The sequence below is a fragment of the Microcebus murinus genome, chromosome 12 (assembly GCF_040939455.1).
Source record: "Microcebus murinus isolate Inina chromosome 12, M.murinus_Inina_mat1.0, whole genome shotgun sequence".
NCBI lineage: Eukaryota > Metazoa > Chordata > Mammalia > Primates > Cheirogaleidae > Microcebus > Microcebus murinus.
In genome coordinates, this window is record NC_134115.1 from 22019570 (window position 1) to 22041872 (window position 22303).

Genomic DNA, 22303 nt, shown 5'->3' on the forward strand with positions numbered 1-22303 from the left:
GATGTCAGGAAGGTGAAGGAATTAGTGTTCCAAAAAGGACGGAGGGTCATCCTCATGGAATACTGCAGAGACGTCAAATAGGGTAAGGTCAGGAAAGAGATTTTTGGATTTGGAAACCTGGAAGTGATGGGTACTTTCAAGAAGAGCAGTTTCAGTGTAATGATGGGGCCAGATACCGACAGGAGGGATTGAGAAGGCAACAGAAGGTGAGCGAGTATGAGTGATGTAAGAAGGGGGAGTGTTTTTCTCTCTCAAGGAATATACACATTTAGGTACTCAAGTGCTCATAAGTCACTATTTCAATCTTTTTTACTTCATGTGCTGCACTGAAATCTATTCTCTGTAGAATAAAGATAAATTTTTTCAGAGCACCAGAATAAAAAGTAAAATAGGATTTTGTGAGAATGAAATTTTCCACTCCATTTGCCTGTGCACTCTCAACCATGAGTGTAGTAAATCTATTGGACACTACATCACTATCACTATTTTGGGTTTTATATTAGTTTAGGGGGAGCAGTATCATTTCCATTTCCTTGGCCTAGTCAAGGAATGACCTGAAGTCATTCAACTTTTTTTAGGGACCTACACCTTAGCTTTTGGCCTTTTTCTCCACACATTTCCAGGCCTTCCCACTCCTTGCAAAACCTAGGAATTACTCAGGCAAAAAGACTCATGACCTCTAAAACGTTTAATGATTGAATCTTTGGAACCACAGGGGACGAAGGACTGTGACAGGGAGCATTTGGCGTTCTTCCTTTGGTGAGATTAGTTTGAGATTTTGCCAGTCAATTCCCAATTGCAATTCTTAGTAAAGTAACTTTCTAAATTCCATGCAGCAATTACAGGCTGGGGTCATAAATACAGAAGGTGTGTGTGGCTGGGATAGGGGTGGTAGGCTAAAAGGGAGGGGGAGGTCCCTTTATTTTCTAAACCTTTAGCAAATTGAGTGGAAGATATATACATGTGTATGTATATAATTTTAACTTAAGGTGGAGGGAAACATTTTAGAGACATTTGAGCAGATTAACAAATAGTATTTGTATACATGTAACTAAAACAGTAATTTATCAGGTAGAAGGCAGATGGGGGGAATGAAACGCCAACCTGTATCTACAGTTGGGTTGTGTTGATGATGAAGTGCTGTTTATTCAGGGCCAGCCTAGCTTGTCAGCAACATAAGAGCCGTCGCGGCACATGACTCCCTGCGTAGCTAGAAGACAATAATAAATTATCTCCTATGCAAACAGCACCAGCAGAAAAGCAGAACAAATAGACTCTGCCTCCCAGAATCCTGAACATTCTCACTCATTCCCTTGTTTGATTCCGTTTTAAACATGAAAGTTTGACATTGTCCTAAGGCCAGTAAGATCACATCTGGTTTGGACAATTCTATTAGGGTAGATAGTTGTTTACATTGTGTTTTGGGGTTACTGTAAAAATGGTATTTTTGTTTCTCTAACATGCCTAGGTGATTCAGATAGTATTTTTGTTTTATCAATACTTTATTTGATCCTGTGGAATTTGAGGGCACCCAGAGAAAAACTGAGACAGTGGTACCCAAAGGAACTAGATCACTTGAAGGATATGATGAAAATACAGATTCTTGGACCCAATCCCTGACCTGCTAAATCTGTGGTCCCCAACCCCAGGGCTGCAGACTGGTACTGGTCCATGGCCTGTTGGGAACCGGCCACACAGCAGGAGGTGAGTGGCAGGGAGGTGACCAGCCAGCAAAGCTTCATCTGCGTTTACAGCCACTCCCCATTGCTTGCATCACCGCATAAGCTCCGCCTCCTGTCAGATCAGCAGCAGCATTAGATTCTCATAGGAACACGAACCCTACTGTAAACTGCACATTCGAGGGATCTAGGTTGCATGATCCTATGAGAATCTAATGCCTGATGATCTGAGATGAAGCTGAGGCAGTGATACTAGTGCTGGAGAGGGCTGCAAATACAGATTATCATTAGCAAAGAGGGTTGGCTGCACAATAAATGTAATGTGCTTAAATCATCCTGAAACCTTCCTCCCTTCACCCCCCACCATTCCATGGAAGAATTATCTTCCATGAAACTGGTCCCTGGTGCCAAAAAGGTTGGGGACCACTGTGCTAAATAAGAACCTCTACCAAGCAAATCAGCCCAGAAATACATACTCCAAGGTGACTTTTATGATGAGGCTAGTTTGAGGAGCAAGATGCTGAGGGTGTGAGTCAGTACAAGTCCTGTAATAGCATTGAGAGTGTCCAAAGGACTGGTTCATAGGAAAATGTATCCATGAACAAATGCCTTCCTAGAGTAGTGCTTTTCAGATTTCGTTGTGCATTTCAAAACCCTGGGATTGGTGGGAAATGCAGATTGCACTTCAGTAAGGCACAGGCATGGCTTGAGACTCTGCATTTCTAACAAGATGCCCCATGTTGCCAATGCTGCACAACACCCCCCAGGCATCAGCTTGACTCAGAATAATCCAAACAGGCTGGGGCTCAGCCAACATTTCTGAATAACAGACATTCCACAAGCATGGCTTTGAGTAATGCTGATTCTACTGATTCCTAACCTTGGGCTCAGATGTGAGTAAAACCTGCCCTGTCTTGTTTCAGTGACCCAGCCAGGAGTGCAGTGATAATTATCTTTATAAGTGAAAATCTCCTAGAAATGTGTCTTTTTTTATGGGTTTATGAATGTATTTTGGAAGTTTTATATATGGAATGAAAAAATATTTGGAAAGGACAATTGTAGAGATTATTATGGGGAAGCCTTTAGTTACTGGAGATAAGATCTAGGTAATTGTGGTCCATCCTCATTTTCCTTTGGAACCCTACCTGCTTGTACACTTCATAATGGCAAAGAGCCCAATGATAATCTGAAATAGTTTTATCTATTGAATGTACATTGTGTATAATTTGAGGTTTGATTGGGAAAAAAAGCTCATTCTAAATATCTATTTCTATTGTGGGTGAATTAACTTTTAAAAAATATCTACTTAAAGATTGTTATTATGTCATTTGGAAAATAAATAAGAAGCAGAAAAGCTGACAGTACCTTTTGGAACACACAGTTCCAAAAGCTATTGTATTTGAACATCATAAATGTCATTGTCAAATCAGTACAATAGATCCTTGGTATTCATCAGCAGTGGCTCCTGAGAACTTTGTGGATTCTCATGAGCAATTCCTAGTAACTAAAAAAGGGAGAGTGGCCTTGTAAGATGCCATGGAGTACACAGTAAAGCCCCTGGAGACGCAGAAGCTGGTGATAGGGGGCCCACCTGCCAGAGGCGTGCTGACCTTGAGATTGAACTCAGCAGAATTACAGAGTTCGTGTCTGATGACTATTTAGAGTGGTTGGTGAACAGTCTAAGCCACAAATACCCAAAGCACAAGTTTTAAAGAGTGGATTAATGTGAGTATGGAAAAATCTGCAACTATCTGCACTGCTCAGATCTTCACAAGTGACTATCTTAGGGGAAGTGTGTGGCGCTTCCACTTTCTATGGTACACATTTCTGTGTTGCTTTAGTATCTTGCCAGAAGCAGACACAATTCTGATTGCTATTACGATCAGAAAAAAATGAACAGAGTTCTTTAAATCCCTTGAGTGCACATCATGGTGTATTTCATCAAGTAGCACAAAAGACTAAGTTGATTGATTATATATGATGATCCCACATGTGCTCTGATATACATGTATGCATGCTATGTGGAGGATTATAGAGGATGTAGCACAGGTTGATTTTGTGTATGTATCTCTCCAGTCATGCAACAAATATTGCTTGAACAACCAGTATATGCCAGGCCTTATGTTACGGGCTAGCATGTTGTCTTTACCTGTACTTCTTTAAGGAAAAGTGACAGCCATGCAAAGTGGTTCTCATTGCAGTTAATAAAACTCTAAGAGGCCAGCGCATTTTCTGGGAATAATGTGAGCCATTGGTCTGGGTATGCTGAAGTAGTAGGTGTCCTTTCTGCAATTATTCATTCCTCTATAACTGCCACACAAAACAAGCAAATCTGACATCACAGCTCCTTTTAACATCTCCCAGATTTCTACACTGGAATAAAAATTACTCGGTAAACTTGACTAAGTTCATTCTTAGGAATTTCTGCCTGAAGTTAATAATAATCATCAGAAAACAAAATTATAGGAAAGAACAATAACTACCTCCTGCTTTCCTAGTGATGAATTGTATAATAACAGACATTCCTGCACAGATCTTATTAGTGATAGGAGGGAAAAATATAATTTGCAGAGTAAGTATTTAAATAAATATTTAGGCAAAAATGTTAAGATATTTGTTCCTTGTCTAGACTATTCTTAATAATAATGGCTAAAACTCCTTCCTTACTTGGATTGGGAAAACAAACAAGCAAAGTGTATTTTAACCCTTTGCACTCGCTTGCTTTTTTCTCATTATCTACTCGACATTATCCACACTCGACATCCGAGTGCAAAGGATTAAGCCACAGCATGAAAGTGTCCAAACGTTTTCAAAGCCAACTGTTCATTTCACTTGCCTTTAATAACAAATATCTGTCCTAATATGTCATAAGACTGGACAAGGTAGTGGCAAACCTCCTCACAGGTGGGCAGCTTGACATTAATATCAAATTTTCTTTTGTTGCAGAATTGTCTGTTTCACAACAATATCACCAGTGATTTAAAAGCATTTACAGACAAGTTTGGTTTTGATGTCCTCATCCTGTTCGCCAGCTACCTGTCAGAGGAGCAGCAGCCGAGAAGACAGATCGCTGTGTACTCCGAGAACCTAGAGCTCTGCAGTCAGGTGAGCGCCTACCCCAGGCCTGACGGGTTTCACTGCATCCTAACCTGCTGGCTCTCAGAACATGCAGTGCAAGACGGGGCCGATTGGTGGCATATAAGAAATTGACAGCTGGGCGAGGTTGCTCATTCCCGTAATCCTAGCATGTTGGGAGGCCGAGGTGGGAGGATCACTTGAGCTCAGGAGTTCAAGACCAGCCTGAGCAAGAGTGAGACCCTGTCTCTACAAACAATAGAAAAATTAGCCGGGTGTGGTCATGGTTGCCTATAGTCCCTGCTACTCAGAAGGCTAAGTCAGGAGGCTAACTCAAGCCTAGGAGTTTGAGGTTGCAGTGGGTTACTGTGATGTCACTGCACTCTAGCCAGGGCAAGACTCTGTCTCAAAAAAAAAAAAAAAAAAAAAAAAAAATTGGCCCAAGAGATAGCGTCCTAGAGGTTTGAGTTTTAGGAAATATTGGGGATATTTTGCACATTGGACCTTTTTAAAAAGCCCCATTAGCATTTCTCTTCTAGACTGAATACATAGAGTGAAAGATCAGATCTTTCTCAGCCAAATGAGGGCAAGTCCTCCTTTGGGTGCTGTTTTCTTTTAAGTCTATTAATTTCTATTAAGTTGATAATAACTAACAAGCTTTATTAGTTCCTTTCTCGATACCAATTTGGTGCCTAGTGTTTAGGAACTGGTGATCTGATGCCGTAATCAAAGTCAGTTTGTCTCCACATACTAAAACTCTAAGTAATTAACTGGATTCTATAGGTCTATAACTGAGTTTTTTAACCCAAGGTCTAGGGAAAAAAAAAAGAATTAGAGAAAATTAATCAACACAGAGCACTGGATATATCAAACTGGGTGTACTTAACAACTAATATGATAATGTACACGATTTATTATAATATGAACAACATGGGCCCAGAACACTTACATCATGCATCTTTCCTCACTGATGAGTTAGATGCCTCGTGTATCCACCATGCGTGGCTAGAAGCAAAGTCTCTACCTATTTCATTTCTACATCCTCCTTTCTGTCCTCCAAGAGCTTTTGTCTCTCTTGACATGTGGTTGTGGGTTCTCTTAGGCTCTCTCTGCTTTCTCAACTCCAAACATGAGACCCCCCTTCCCCTGCTGTGGTTACATTTTGCACCTGCTCCTCTGACCCACATGCATTTGTGCATGGGATCACCAGACTGTGGCGTTTTCAATGTGCTTTACTCTGCATTTGGTTTTCAAAGCTAAAAAGGGCTGGTGGTATATTAATTACTCATTGGTCACTGGGTTCCCAGGGACAGGATTTAGGTCCCTTAAGGTCCCCAATACAGTGGTTTTCAAATCACTTTTAGCAGCAGAGCTCTTTTTCAAACCAACTTAAAAACTGGCGCATTTGGCCGGGTGCGGTGGCTCACGCCTGTAATCCTAGCACTCTGGGAGGCCGAGGCGGGCGGATGCTCGAGGTCAGGAGTTCGAAACCAGCCTGAGCAAGAGCGAGACCCCGTCTCTACTATAAATAGAAAGAAATCCATTGGCCAACTAATATATATATAGAAAAAATTAGCCGGGCATGGTGGCACATGCCTGTAGTCCCAGCTACTCGGGAGGCTGAGGCAGGAGGATTGCTTGAGCCCAGGAGTTTGAGGTTGCTGTGAGCTAGGCTGACACCATGGCACTCACTCTAGCCTGGGCAACAAAGTGAGACTCTGTCTCAAAAAAAAAAAAAAAAAAAAAAAAAAAACTGTCACATTTAAAATAGACAAAAGTAGGCCAGCCACGGTGGCTCATGCCTGTAATCCTAGCACTCTGGGAGGCCGAGGCAGGAGGATTGTGTGAGGTCAATAGTTCGAGACCAACCTGAGCAAGAGCAAGACCCTGTCTCTACTAAAAATAGAAAAATTAGCCAGGCATCGAGGCACATGCCTGTAGTCCCAGTTATTCAGGTGGCTGAGGCAGGAGGATCGCTTGAGCCCAGGAGTTTGAGGTTGCAGTGAGCCAGGATGACACCACGGCACTCTACTCAGGGCAATAGAGTGAGACTCTGTCTCAAAAAAATAAAATGGACAAAAGTGGAAGAGTAGCCACTACCACGCTCCCAAACCTGCCACACCCTAGCAATAGCTGAAGGCAGCTCCTCTGAATGTGGAGCAATGCAGACAGGGCCAAGACCTGTGTCTGGGGGACCCGCATTGTCTGTGTGGTCATACAGTTGGCTAGGACTTGGCCTCTGCAGCTTGACCACCTGGATTCAGAACCTAACCTTCCTCACTTGTTGGACAAGTTATTTAACCTTCCTGTGTTTCTGTTTCTTCATCAATAAAATAGGGATAAAAAGAGTCCCTACCTTGTAGAATTACTGTAAGGATTAAAGGAGATAATTCTTGTAAAGCCCTTAGAACCATGCTTAACATGCAAAAGCATTCAAGCAATGTTAATTATTATTGTCATGATGATGCTTACTGTCTATGTGAGCACTGCCGTGGTAGTGGTGGTGGTTATTATTATTTTTTATTTTTACCTCCACTAATCCTGTGGGGCCATTTCAAAGGCCCAGTGTGGGAAAATATTCCGAATATTTTCTTAAGATCAGAGAGCCACAGCCCGGTTCTGGCCTGGCACTGACCATCCATCACAGCGCCCCCTGCCTGTCAGGTCGCTTGTCTGGGCTCCATGTGAGTGTTCCCTGGGGCAGGAAGGGACAGCCAAGGCCTGAGTGCTGTTTGGGCCCCTGGTCGCGTCTTTGTCTTTCCTACTTTTTCCTTTGCCATCTGAGGCCATCAGAGGTTAAAGCAGACCTGGCTGCCTGACCCTAAACTAAAGCCTCTCTCCTGCCCATTTCCCTGTGTTCCAACAGTTTGCCCATAGTTCTTGTCAGCGACCAGCATTCTCTGCTTTTTTGCAAACTTAAGTTACACCGCTGTTGAAAGATGGTATTATATTACACTGAGGAAAAGAAGTTAGATGATGGATGGCCAGGGCAAACCCATAGCCACGTGACAAGAGAGACAAGAGCTCCTGGAGGACAGAAAGGAGGCTATAGAAAAGAAATAAGTAGAAACGTTGCCTCTATCCACCCGTGGATACATGAGGCAGTTAATTCATCAGTGAGGAAAGATGAACCTGGGCTGTGGCTCTTTACCTATAACTTTCAGGAGCCACCAAAATTGAGCAGCTGGATTTTGAGTTAAACAAAAAGACATTTTGATAGGATTGGGGAAGGGTTGGTGGCATATTAAGGGGGACTTCCCATGTTTTACATTATATAATTCCCCATTGTCTGAGGTCTTCATTTAAAATGGGTAAGCACGGATTAATTTTATTTTTTAAAAAATTAAGAAAGAAGAATTGCAAAGTGCAAAGACTGCCTGAGTGCTCACATAAACCCCTGTGCCTCCTGACAGATCTGCTGTGAGCTGGAGGAGAGTCAGAGCCCCTGCCTAGAACTGGAGCCCTTTGACTGTGGCTGTGACGAGATCCTTGTATACCAGCAGGAGGACCCTTCAGTGACTTGTGATCAGGTGGTTCTCCTGGTCAAGGAAGTCATCAACAGGAGGTGTTCAGAGATGGTCTCCAACAGCCGGACGTCCTCAACAGAAGCAGTGGCAGGCAGCGCCCCGCTCTCCCAGGGCTCTTCTGGGATTGTGGAGTTGTATGGTTCTGACGTAGAGCCACAGCCCAGCTCTGTGAATTTCATCGAAAACCCTCCAGATCTCAACGATTCGAACCAGGCTCAGGTGGATGCGAACATAGACCTCGTTAGCCCGGACAGCGGATTGGCCACCATTAGGAGCAGCCGTTCATCCAAGGAGAGCTCAGTTTTCCTTAGTGATGACAGCCCAGTGGGAGAAGGAGCTGGGCCTCACCACACCCTCCTCCCAGGGCTTGATTCCTACAGTCCCATCCCCGAAGGGGCAGTAGCAGAGGAGAACGCACGGTCTGGAGAACACAGTGAACACTTTGACCTCTTCAACTTTGACCCAGCACCCATGGCTTCTGGGCAGTCCCAACCATCTTCCCATTCTGCAGACTACTCCCCGGCAGATGACTTCTTCCCCAACAGCGATTCATCAGAAGGACAGCTCCCTGCTGGGCCTAAAGGACTTGATGGGACAGGCATCAACATGTCTAACCATTCATCCAGTTCACTCTTGTCAGGCGCTGGCAAAGACCGCCTTGCAGCATTTGATGATGAGTTTGTTCCAAGACAAGAAAGTCCCGGAGATAACTCTGAAAGAAATTTGAGCCTGACAGGTTTTGTGGGAGATGATTCTCCTTTGCCAGAAAGGCCAAAAAATGTTGGAAAGAGGATCCCACCAACACCTAGGAATAGCTTTGTAGAAAGTTCACCATCCACTGAAGAACCAGACTCACTCTATCCAGAAGATATGGCCCCAAAAGCAATTGACACAGATCACATGGGGCCACCTCAGACCCGTGCACGGTGTCGCAGCTGGTGGGGTGGTTTGGAAATTGACAACAAAAATATTGCAGATGCATGGAGTTCCAGTGAACAGGAATCTGTCTTCCAGAGCCCTGAATCGTGGAAAGATCATAAGTCAAGCTCAGTTGATAGGAGGGCCTCAGATTCTGTATTTCAGCCAAAGAGTCTTGAATTCCCAAAGTCAGGTCCCTGGGAGTCTGAATTTGGTCAGGCTAAACTAGGTAACAGTGATAATTTAGACCAAAATGAGGAAAGTTTGCAGTTTCAGAACCTGCCCACAGAGAAATTGCATTTGCCAGATGTTCCTCAGGGGACAAACCACCTGATAGAAGACTTTGCTGCTTTGTGGCATTCTGGTCGCTCTCCCACAGTGATGCCTGGGCCGTGGGGAAATCCTACCGATGACGGTGAACCAGCAGCTGCAGCCTCATTCCCAGGCTGGAGTGCATTTGGTAAAGAAGATAATGATGAAGCTTTAAAAAATACCTGGAATCTGCACCCCACGAGTGGTGAGACGCCTTCGGTGAGGGACCCAAATGAGTGGGCCATGGCCAAAAGCGGGTTTTCTTTTTCTTCAGAAGACCTACTGGACAACTCACCCAGTGAAGCAAATAATGAAGCAGTTCCAGAAATGTGGGGCAAGAAGAACAACGACTCTAGGGATAATGTCCTTGCATCTGGAAATCCCAGTTCCGATCTGGCTCACGCATGGAATAATTCTAAGCCACCAAAGGATGGTCAGAATGATTTAGTAGATCCCAACACTAGGAGGAAGGTATATGAAAAGGTAGATGCCTGGAACCTTTTTGAGGAGAATATTAAGAAAAGAGGGTCAGATGTCCTAGCTCCTTGGGAAGATTCCTTCTTGTCCTATAAATGCTCTGATTACAGTGCGTCCAACATAGGGGAAGATTCGGTGCCTTCCCCCTTAGACACCAACTACTCCACCTCTGACTCCTACACGTCACCAACATTCGCTGGAGATGAGAAAGAAACCGAAAGCAAGCCATTTGCTAAAGAGGAAGGTTTTGAGGCAAAAGATGCTGACTCTGCCGCACAGGAAGCTGAAGTTCCTCCTCAGTCACCGCTGGAGCCACCCAGAAATCGAATCAGTTCAGGGCCCGGGAACCTAGACATGTGGGCTTCTCCTCGTGAGGATGATAGTTCTGAAACGAATGCCGCTCTCGACCCAGATGAAAATCTACTCCAGCCCGAGCAGGCAGATGGCAAGAGCGTCTCTGCGGAGGAAGACGTGGGGGAAAGCAGCCAGTCCAGCTACGACGACCCCGGCATGATGCAGCTGTACAACGAGACCAACCGGCAGCTCTCGCTTCTGCACAGCAGCACCAACTCGCGGCAGGCGGGCCCCGACGCGCCGGACTTGTGGAACAGAGTGATTCTGGAGGACACTCAGTCCACCGCGACGATCTCGGATATGGACAATGATCTGGACTGGGACGACTGCAGCGGGGGTGTGGCGATCACCAGTGACGGCCAAGAAGAAGGGTACATGGTTGAAGGCTCCGAGCCGGAAACCCGATTTTCAGTGAGACAGCTGGAACCCTGGGGCCCGGAGTATCCGGAAGCGAATCAGGCAGACTGGGAACCCCCTGTTCCTGCTGAGCACACCGAGGACACTGCTCCCAACAGATACCACACAGTGAACGAGAAAAGCGGACAGCTGATCGCGGACAGCATTTGGGATTCCGTGATGAGAGAGAAAGACATGTCGTCATTCATGTTACCAGACTCACCAGATATTACAGAGTCAGAACAAAGCAGATTACCTCCTGAAACTCCCAGCCACACCGCAGATGTTAAGGACACTCGTACCCCAGATGTGCTAGAAGCCTCTGGGACCAGTGAGTCAGGAGCACTTACACCGCATCTTGAGCACCGGGACACACCGAGGGGGACCCTGCAAAGTGATATGGCGTCCTTGGTGACCAGGCTTGAGAACCCGGGGCATGTTGCACATTCAGATCCATGGGAAGGTCATAGCTATGGACAAAGTGAAAGTGAGAAGGAGGCCCGTGGAGCTACTGACAGGGGCCTCCTCGGTGAGGAGGAAGCGATTGGCTCTGGGGTGGACAGCGTCTCCGGGATTTCTGAAAAAGGGCAAAGTGACCAGGAACTCTCTTCTCCAGTTGCATCTGAACAGCAAGAAATCTGCATCGAACCAGGCAAAATCAGCTCTCTTTCAGTCACTTTCAGTCCTCAAACTGAGGAACCAGAGGAAGTTTTAGAGTATGAGAAGGAGTCTTACGATCTAGACTCCTGTGATGTGCAAACAGAGGTGTCCACAGACAACCTTCAAGCAAAAGATGCCTATGAAAAGTACCTCATGAGTCATAGAAATTCAGGTGAAACCGCTGAGATTTCAAGTAGGATAAAGTTAACAAAAAATGTATCGTTACCTGAAATGGATCTTGATAAAATGGAAGAATGTAACATCCTGGATCCAGAGAGAGTGAACAAAGAACCCCCTCATGAATTTCTCCAAAGCCTTGACATTCGGGATGGCCCTCTAGACAGTGATGTGCATGTGAGTCATGCAAGTCCTGAGATAACTGAGAATCTTGAAGTTAAGGGGACTGAAAACAGCCTTCCAGAAGCCATTTCATCTGGAAATCATGACAAAGACAGTATTTCTAGTGATTATTCTCGTTCAAGTGCGTCAAGTCCTGGCCTAGATGATTCTTCAGCTGCACTGTCTTCCTGGGGGCAGCAACCCAGTACTGAGCATCACAAAGAGAACCGAGATGACTGGAGTGAGCACAATCGCCAAGAATCTGGACTAATTACCACCATTGCTGGCCAAACAGAAGTAACTACTGAAATGAAGAATTTAGAGGAAAAAAAAATGAATGAGTTTGATCACAAGGCTCCTAAATTTTTAGAGATTTGGGATGACTCCATTGATGGTGACTCCTTATCCTCTTTATCCAGTCCTGAAACAGGTAAATATTCTGAATATTCAGGTGCACACGAGGAGAGAAATCTAATGGTTAGCCATCAGGGGAAAGATGAACGTGACATTCCTGAAACTGTGCAGCCAGCAGTTGCCACGGTCATTTCAACCAGCTCAGGTTCTGAGGATGATGGTGTGGGTGGTGGAGAGTCAGTGGAGGCAGAGAGCCATCTGGCCACTTGCCATGTTGCTCAGAGTGAACCCAGAGCCTGGGATTCATTGAATGAATCTGATAAGTTCTTGGCTACAGCTGATCCCAAGTCTGGGGAAGTTTCTGACCACCTAGGCAGCCCAGAACCAGCTGAGAGTAAGTCAGACCCATTCGGTGACAATCAACAAAGCAGCCCTGAACACTGGAATTTTTCACCACTATCGGAGACTGAAATACAGGCTACCACAGCGGAGAAGGAGACAAGATCTTCTCTAGAAACAAGGAACACAGGAGATGTCCCATGGCAACCATCTTCCAACACTGAACCAAAGAATGAAGACATGTCTAAATTGGAGATGCTGGGCCTCTCGGCTGAGAGCAGTGAGTGGTGGAACACCTCGCCAAGGGAAGGCAGACCAATCGAGAGTGCATTGGAAGGGGCACTGTCTGACTCAAGTGGTGTGTTAGAGATAAATTCCTCAGTACACCAGAATGTGGGGCCCTGGGGCGTCCCCATCCAGGGTGATTCTGAGTCCACGGAAACACACTATACTAACCCTTTCAGTGACAAATATCAGTCACCCTTTCTGGATGGTGACGGGGAGAAGCCCTGTGAGCAGCTTTGGAACATTCAACCAAGGCAGCCAGACCCAGATGCTGATCAGTTTAGCCAGCTTGTGATACTGGACCAAATTAGAGAAAATAATTCAAGAGAGCAAACCTTCATGTCTTCAGCTGGCGAGGAACTAAATTCTGAAATGCCTACCCAAGAGCAGCATCAAGGTGCTGTGCTGTTAGTCTGGGATCACCCAGACCCAGCATTGACTCACCCCGGTGACAATGGGTGCGTTTTATCTAATGTTTCGACCATTGAGTGTCAAGAAACAAATTGGCGGGAACAAGAACAATCAAGCCTCAGTGAAATGACAAATTTGAGTGTTGCCACAGAAAATTTCCCTGCTGTCAGTTCTCCCACTCAACTGATAAAGAAGTCAGGCTCTGAATGGGATGGCTCCAGCCCCAGGGAAGGTCCCCAAAGTACCTTTGTTCCAGATATTTTACCTGGCAACTTCCAAGAGGGTGGGCAACTGGCCTCAGCTTCTCCTGACTTGTGGACGGATGCAAAGCAGCCCTTCAGTTTGAAAGCAGATGGCGAGAATCCTGACCTACTGACTCACTGCGAGCACGACAGCCACTCTCAGGCTTCCCACAGCCCTGATATCTGGCATGACTCTGAAGCGAAGCAGGATTCTAAGCAGCACATCAGTGCTTACATGGCACCTGACGTGGGGTCCAGTGAGCTTTATCTCACTGAGCCAGAGAAGGACGAAGAGCCCAGTTGGGAGCCTGGGCAGGAATTTGTCCCCTACAATTCTGAACTCTATCCTGAAAATGCAATTCCACTGCCTCCGACTGGCAACCAAGCAAACATACATGGCTCCTCCCAGCCGGCTTCTCAGAGAAGTTCTCCTGAACCTTCTGAAATAGATGGTGACAACAGTATGGGTTTAAAAGCATCAGAAAAAGGAACCAGCCCAGATCTAGCGCCAATTTTGGAACTTGTTGACGGAACAACCCCAAGGATGGAAAATATGGGAACTAGCATTTTTGTAACTCACCAAGAGACAACTGTGGAAGGAAATGCTTCTTGGGTATCGGAAGGCTTGTCTCCTGAGAGGCAGACAGGTGCAAGGGCCTTGTCTGACAGCGAGCCACCTTTTGCTTCTGAGAATCCGGCCACCGTCACTGATGCTTTGCTAGCCCCAGACACTTGTCTGGACGTAAGCGAAGCTGCCTTTGATCACAGTTTCAGCGATGCCTCTGGTCTCAACACATCCACAGGAACCATAGATGACATGAGTAAACTGACGTTGTCAGAAGGCCATCCTGAAACACCAGTTGATGGGGACCTTGGGAAGCAAGATATCTGTTCATCTGAAGCCTCGTGGGGGGATTTCGAATGTGAAGTAATGGGCCAGAATATCGATGAAGACTTACTGAAAGAGCCCGAACACTTCCTCTATGGTGGTGACCCTCCTTTGGAGGAGGATGCTCTGAAGCAGCCGCTGGCACCGTACACACCTCCCTTCGATTTGTCCTATCTCACAGAACCTACCCACGGTGCTGACACAGCAGAGGGAGCTGGGTCTCCAGAGGATGAGACTCCGGGGAGCAAAGCAGCAGAGATAGTGCTTTCCGCCCTTCCTGATCGACAAAATGAGGGAAACCATGCTGAGCCCCAAACCAGACAGCCTGGACCCCAGCTGGTTGTGCTGCACATTGATGAAGACCCTGAGTCCATTTCTTTACCTGAAGAAGCAGGCTCCAGTATGTTGTCTCCAGCAAACATTGACTGGGAAGTAGAAACAGATAATTCTGATTTACCAGCAGGTGGAGACATAGGATCACCAAATGGTAAGAACCATCCCGTTCCTCCACCCCCAAGAAACTGCCGCTTTGATTCAACTAGTGCATTTGTAAGGCATATTCTTCCTACCAATGAGGAGAGACAGAAACGCATTTGCAATGCATGCCTAACCAAGTTATGTATAGCAGCAGTAAGATCTAATGCATATGTATAATCATACCTACCCCTGATAGTGCACAAGAAAATTAGACCATTCTACAAAATAAGGATATTTCTTAAGTTACCTCTTTTTAGATGATATTTGCAAAGATCACAAATCACATAATGTGTTAATTAATCCTTGTTCTTCCCTTCTCACCTTCAACTTCCACTTCTAGGTGCTAGCAAGGAAATATTAGAGTTGGAAGAAGAAAAAATAATTCCTACCAAAGAGCCTGAGAAGACAAAATTCAAATACGAGGAGGAAAGATGCACAGAGAAGTATGAAGATCCTCATGTACTCCACATGGATTACATACTTGTAAACCATGAAGAAAATTCACCCCTGAAGCCAGAAGCCTGTGAAGTGAGAGAAAGCATATCTGAATTAGAAGAATCATACATAAGTTCCGAAAAAACGGGGCTGCCAGGAACTCAATTAGCAGGCCTCCCAGACACATGTCAGCCTGCTTCCCCAAACGAAAGAAAAGATCATTCTGCAGAGAGAATGTCTTCCAAAGATGGCAAGAGATCGTTGAGATCATCTCTTGAGAGCCCTGTGCAAGATCAGAGTTGGATGGTGTTGGGCCATAGTGAGGTTAGTGATCCATCATCAGAAGAAGCCAGGGACTCAGGGCCTGGATGGCCTGGCAAGACTGTGGAGCCATTCTCTGATCTCAGCATGAACAACGGTCCCCAGATGCAGGTTCTGGGAGAAATAAAGCCTCTAGAATCTTTAGCACTAGAGGAAGCTTCTGGGCTGATCAGCCAATCACGGAGGAACAAGAGCCAAGGCAGGGCCAGCCCGGATGCAGTGACATTGCAGGCTGTCACCCATGACAATGAATGGGAAATGCTTTCACCACAGCCTTCTCAGAAAAACGTGATCCCTGACACGGAAATGGAGGAGGAGACAGAGTTCCTTGAGCCCAGAACCAGGAAACCAAGATCAACTGGGTAAGCAAAAAGCTGGCTTTACTTTTTCCTAAAAATCATTTTATTTAGAAGCCTGGGAAATGGCGAGGTGTTATGGACTATGAAGAGTACCTAGATGATAGGTGCTTTGGTTACATTTACCGTGAGGCACACCATCAGTAAAAGCAGCTACTAGATAACTATAACCCTAATGATGGTTTGTGCACATTTTCACCTGAAAAACGCCCTTCTGTTTTCATCCAAACTTATACCTACCCTCCCAACTCCCTTCACCATCTACTTCAATACCCACCTGACTCTTAAACAGGCATTTGGAAATAGAGGGAGGTGGCACTAATAGTTAATCACCAGCTACTATGAGCAAGGCAGTTGGTACACATTATCTCATTTAATCCTTACGGGGGGATAGGGGAGTCAGAAGGGTGGGGTAAGGCCAGGGGACTCAAGGCCTGAGGGTTCTACACCTTGGCTAGAATTAAGTAACCACAGTGAACTCTGGGATTCAAAACTTTCCACTTCGAAAGGATGAGCTTTGACATCCTGACACGCTGCCTGTCTTATAGGAAAGGTGCTTTCTGGTTTTATGTAAGCAACTAACTCACTGGTGGGAGATAAGGAGACTCCACATGTTAGTGTGAAATGTTCGTTCCCTAAATGGCTGTAAAATTGGCAAACCCCCTTCAAATCAGTGATTCAATCATTCATTTGTTCACTAACTCATTCATTCATTCACCATATGGTTTTTGATAATTTGCTCTGTGCCATGTTTCTGGGCAGTACTTACCAGGGACCAGGATGTCACTGCTGCCCTCAAGCTTTCAGGCTTTGCTGACACTGTGTTCTTCAGCTCTCTTAATTCACCCTTATAAAGCCCTCCTGCTTCCAGGGAAAATAGGGCAAATTGTGAAAAGTAATTGAAGTAGACGGGAGAAAACATGTTTCCTCCTTAAAATGTAGTAGAGAAAAGATTTCCTTTTGCTCCTTAGTTTGGGAGTATAAAGCACTACACTCACCACGTCCCCACAGTGAGCAAGGAAGCTGGATTCCAGCCTGGCTCTATCATGATTGGTTCTATATGTTAGGATTAACCCCAGACTTAAGTTTTCTCATCCGTAAAATTAGTGGATGGGCTGAAAGATCTCAAGCCTTCCTGCAGTATTAAATTCTGTGAACTGAGTTTGTGTGGAAACAGACTGTGAACAGGAGAGCTTTGGCATTCACAAATGGCATTTATTGATGAAACAAACAGAGACAACAGAAAGAATAGCAGAGGTTTATTAAGGGTTCAGAAAGTGCCATAAGGAGTTAAAAGCTGTACCCTATTCGAGTGTAGCTTCATAAATCCAGACATTTTCAGTTGGCCTAATCTTTCTTTCTTCCTGTCAAGCTATTTCCTTCCAGAGAGACCCCAGATCCGTTATCAGAAAGAGAGTAGCAGATGGATCCCAGCAGCCCTGCTGGCATTGTTATAGATTGAGCTAAGAACTCAGGCAGCTTTGAGTTGGCTGAGCTATTGTTTGGCTTCTTGTCTGCATTTTGCACATGCCCCTGAAATCCAACAGATGACAGTCCGTGTTCAGTTGTGCCACCAGGACTTTTTCTTTCAACAAGATTTCTTTGCTCATCCTTCTCCACTGAGTCTCTATAGTAATGAAACTGTTCTCACAATGGGGTCAGGGGCAAATTTTTCTACCAGCATTTGTATTACCTTTTGCTTAAATAATTGACTCTGAATGTATTTGAAAGTTTCCTTTTGTGCTAGATTTGGGGAAGGGACAGAGTTGTCTAAAATAGTGGTTCTCTAAGGCCAGCAGCATAGATATCACCTGAGTAGTTGTTAGAAATGAGTCAGGAACTGAGCTTCAGCAGGTCCTGAGGCATAGTAAAGTTTGACAACCATTGGTTTAAAACATACTCCTAGCTCTCTGGGAATTTACAGTTTAATTAAATTAGACATACATGAAAAGGCTGGTAATAGTGTAATATTTAAGTCAAGAAGGCAGGCTGGTGCAGTGGCTCACGCCTGTAATCCTAGCACTCAGGGAGGCTGAGGCGGGAGGATAGCTTGAGCTCAGAAGTTCGAGACCAGCCTGAGCAAGAGCAAGACCCAAGCCATACTCAAAAAAAGAAGAAAAAAAAGAATAGAAAAAACTAACCAGGCATGATGGTGCATATCTGTAATCCCAGCTACTTGGGAGGCTGAGGCAGGAGGATCGCTTGAGCACAGGAGTTTGAGGTTGCAGTGAGCTAGGCTGATGCCATGGTACTCGCCCTGGCAACAGCCAGACTGTCTCAAAAAAAAATAAAAAAAAATTAATGACCAACATCAGTTTTAATATAAATAGCTACCAATTAGGGACATTTGCTGTAGACTTTATATGCACTCTGTCACATTACAATGGCAACTATGTGAGACAAGAATTATGCAAGTGAGGAAATAAGAGGAGAGATTTCTGTTTAGGGCTCCTTTAGGGAGCAGGTACCAGGGATGGCTTACTCACCATCAGACACACAGAAGGCAGAGTGCCCAGGGCTCATAAGAATGTTTTAAGTTTTTTAAACTCAAAAGAAAATAATTATTATACTCCTGTATGGATTATATTTGTCTTTATGCCAACACAGTTGTAAAATAAATTTTTTAATGATGTAAGGGATCCATGAAGGCAGAAGTGCCAAGGCCCCATGAAAGTCGTACCACATCTCTGAGAGATCTGATTAGAGATGGGCTTTAAAGGAAAGTCATCATTTGGAAAGGCAGGGAAGAGGGTCAGAGGCCAGCCAAGTGAAATGGGAAGAATCAGGTAAGGAAATCCTGGAGACAGAAAGGTAATCACAGGAGCAGTACAATGAGACGGCCATAGTTTCCCAAATGAAACCTGAAGACGTCTTCTGACACGTAATCTGATCATAGGATAGAATATCCAAAATCAAGACCATCCTTCAAAAAAAATTGAGAGGCTCTTCATAAATAGAAATAGGTTCATAGTATGCACTATGTTGCGTCAGCTACAAATCAGCTTCTTCCCTCCCCTTGCCCAGCTTCACTCCCTCTCAGCTCCCAAACTGTTTTGGGAGTAGCAAGCCACATTTTTAAAGCCTGAAAAAACATTAGAAAGATACATTTTTCCTCATATTCCACCTAGTGACCCTTGTCAATAAAACTTTTTACTAGGGTTAGGAGATAACCTTTCTGCTTTGAGGTTTTCAGCACTCCATTCACGTGCCCTAGAATTGATTTTCCCAGAAGTCTTTGCGGGCACCTTGGTCGTCCTCCAGCCATAGGCTGGTCCAGCAGAGGATCAAATATCAATTCACCGAGACACTGATGGATGTGCCTGATCATTCCTGCATGGTCACAGAGAACATCTTCAGGGGAATCTGCAGCACACACGCCTCTCTTAAAATAAGGAAACATTTAGATGTTTATTTTAAAGAAAGCATGGTTGGAAGAATAATGTGTGAAGAAAGGGATAATTTGGTTATGTATTAGGGTTTTTCAGAAAAACAGAACAGGAGCTATCTATACCTGTATCTCTCTATCTATCTAGCTAGCTAGCTAGTTATTGAGAGGATTTTCAGGATTTGGCTCATGCAACTATGGGAGCTGGCAAGAGCAAAATCTGCAGGCCAGGCCAGCACACTTGAAACTCAGGGAAAGAGTCAGTATTGCAGTGTTGAGTCCAAATTCTGCAGGGCAGCAGGCTGAAAACTCAGGTAAGTTTCTGCAGTACAGTTCTGAGAAGAATTCCTTCCTTCGGAAACTTTTGGCATTACTATTAAAACCTTCAACTGGGCCGGGTGCGGTGGCTCACGCCTGTAATCCTAGCACTCTGGGAGGCCGAGGCGGGCGGATTGCTGGAGGTCAGGAGTTTGAAACCAGCATGAGTGAGACCTCATTTCTACCAAAAATAGAAATAAATTAATTGACCAACTAAAAATATATATAGAAAAAATTAGCCGGGCATGGTGGTGCATGCCTGTAGTCCCAGCTACTCGGGAGGCTGAGGCAGCAGGATCGCTTGAGCCCAGGAGTTTGAGGTTGCTGTGAGCTAGGCTGATGCCACAGCACTCTAGGCCAGGCAACAGAGCGAGACTCTGTCTCAAAAAAAAAAAAAAAAAAAAAAAAAAAAACCCTTCAACTGATTGGATGAAGCCTACCAACACTATGAAGGGTAATTCGCTTTACTCAAAGTCTGCTGATTTCAGTGTTAATCACATCTTAAAAAATACCTTCACAGCAACATCTAAACTGACATTTGAACCAAATAATTCGACACCGTAGCCTAGCTAAGTTGACATGTAACATTAAGCATCACAGATTATAGTCAAAAGCCTGACCTATATGCTAAGCAATCATCAAACCATTAAAATATTTAAACTCACCATCTGAATTATATAAAAAGGTGACAACCAATATACAAGTATATTGTCTTTCTATAGCTATAGACAAGGAAATAGCTGTGCAAGGTGACAAAAGGAAATCAGTTCCAAGAGGACTGAGAAAACTGACAGTATTTGTCTAATCTTTTGAAGATACATGCATCAATGGGAGTAGGGGGGTAAGGAGAGAGAAGGGAGAGGGAGTTGTACCAGGTACTTTTGAAACAAAGTATCTAGAAGTAACCCACCCTCATATTTGTGAAGTTATCTTATTTCCTAGCTCTATGAGGTGAGGTGTTCAGTACTCCCGAAAATAAAAATGACCTTTAAACAGCATATTTCATATTCCACAAAATCCAATTCTATGGTGATCCCTATGTATTCTTTCTTTAAAATTAGTCAATGTTTTGCTTTTTTTTTCCCTATCTAATAGTACTATGGAAAAGAACTCATATTTTCACCTGTGAGTGATACTATTAGATCCTTTGTTTTTCATGAGATCTTTGAAATCAGGCTTTCTCTATAACTTATGGTTGGGGAGTTAGCACATTGGGTCTATTACCCATGCAGATGTTGAAAATGAGAAATAGACAAATAATCCATAGACTCTTTTTCTCAATGTTGGGTAATGGGCACTCTGAGAAAAAGGCTTTTTTGAGTTGTATCCCACTTTGGAACATTTGCCCTTTCTCAGAGGTAAGTTGATACTCCAGAAACTCCAGGTTTCCCTTGTTTATTCATGGTTTTTTGGCTTTTCCCTGCACCAAACCTGGAAGACCAAATTTGGCACTGGGTCTGTTTTAATTTATTTTTGTAAGTATACTTGATTCTTTGGTGTATTATATTTGGTGAGTTGGTGGCCATAATTAAGTATTATTAAAACTCCTTTATATTTGAAATTTAATTCAGGACTTAGTCTCCTCCTTTCTTTTCTTTTTCTTTCTTTCTTTTCCTACTTTCTTTCTTTCTCTCTCTCTCTTCCACACTCTCTCTCTAGTGCCCCTTCCCCAATCCCTGTCCATCTCTGCATTTCTGGTCAGCTCTACCCAGAACAGACTTTCAGTAATAAGTGCTTGCAGCCTGTAAAATATATTATTTTCTTTGGCCCACTCAGCTGCCATTTGAGACAGACAGGGAAAGTTTTACTGTCCCCATTTCCCAGGCAGATGAGCAAACTGACTTAATAAATGAACTGCTTAATGTCACCCAGAAATGAGAAAGTGAAGTTGGACCTTAAGCTTAAGTCTTCTCACTTCTACCCCAATGCTTGTCAATGAAACACAGCTGCCAAATGTGTTTTTCTTGAACTTCTTCTATAGGTTGGTGTATTCCTTCCTGTTTCCCCCATTATACCATTGAAAGGCACATGCAGTGTAATAGCAAAATTCCCAACGAGATATTTTGAGAATAACTGAACCAGAATTCATCCCTGACTCTTCAGCCTCTCTGGTGACATACTGAGCTCTTTTGAGGCCTGAACACATACTTCCCATCATGTCAGACCCGTGAGCGTGCTGCCATCGTCAGTGGGCTGCTCCCCATCTGTGGCGTGTGGGACCAACTCGCGTGGCCAGAGGCCAAAGGGAAGAGAGAGAATCAAAGCCCCTCAATGTTCATTTCAGTTTTCCAAATATTTATAGATGTGGTATTTTGTGGTGAGGGATTTTACAGCAAGAGAGAGCCATGGGTGCCAAGATGCAGCAGTATAACTCAGCTGTCCTGTGGGAAGAACACCCACAGAGGGACCCATTTGTGTTGTGTTGCCTTCTAGTTTGAGGAAAAATTCAAGGTGCTTCTCCAGCTGGAACCTTGAAATATCAAAACTAGTGGCATAGCTTCCTTCAAGGAAAAAAAAAACCTCCATGAAAATTGATGGTATTTGAAGAAGACAGGGCGGTGGCATGACTTTTGAAAGAAGGGTGTATTAGTATATACACACAGTAGGAAGGGGATGACACATTCAAATTAGGAAAATTCAAGAGATATTTAGTAAAGAGAGTATTTACAGGCCAGGCACGGTGGCTCTGTAATCTTAGCACTCTGGGAGGTCGAGGCAGGAGGATGGCTTAAGGTCAGGAGTTCAAAACCAGCC

General features: G+C 44.4%; 1 protein-coding gene across 9 annotated transcripts in view; it reads left to right on the top strand.

The window, feature by feature from the left end:
- PRUNE2 (prune homolog 2 with BCH domain) overlaps positions 1–22303 on the top strand; it is a 260827-nt gene that overhangs the window by 161559 nt on the left and 76965 nt on the right. For all 9 annotated transcript variants that reach the window (XM_076008613.1, XM_076008612.1, XM_012759788.3 and 6 more), the window contains exons 7-9: positions 4626–4784; positions 8168–14744; positions 15075–15852. In XM_076008613.1, the coding sequence (XP_075864728.1) occupies positions 4626–4784; positions 8168–14744; positions 15075–15852 (7514 nt within the window). The remainder of the gene's footprint in view (positions 1–4625; positions 4785–8167; positions 14745–15074; positions 15853–22303) is intronic.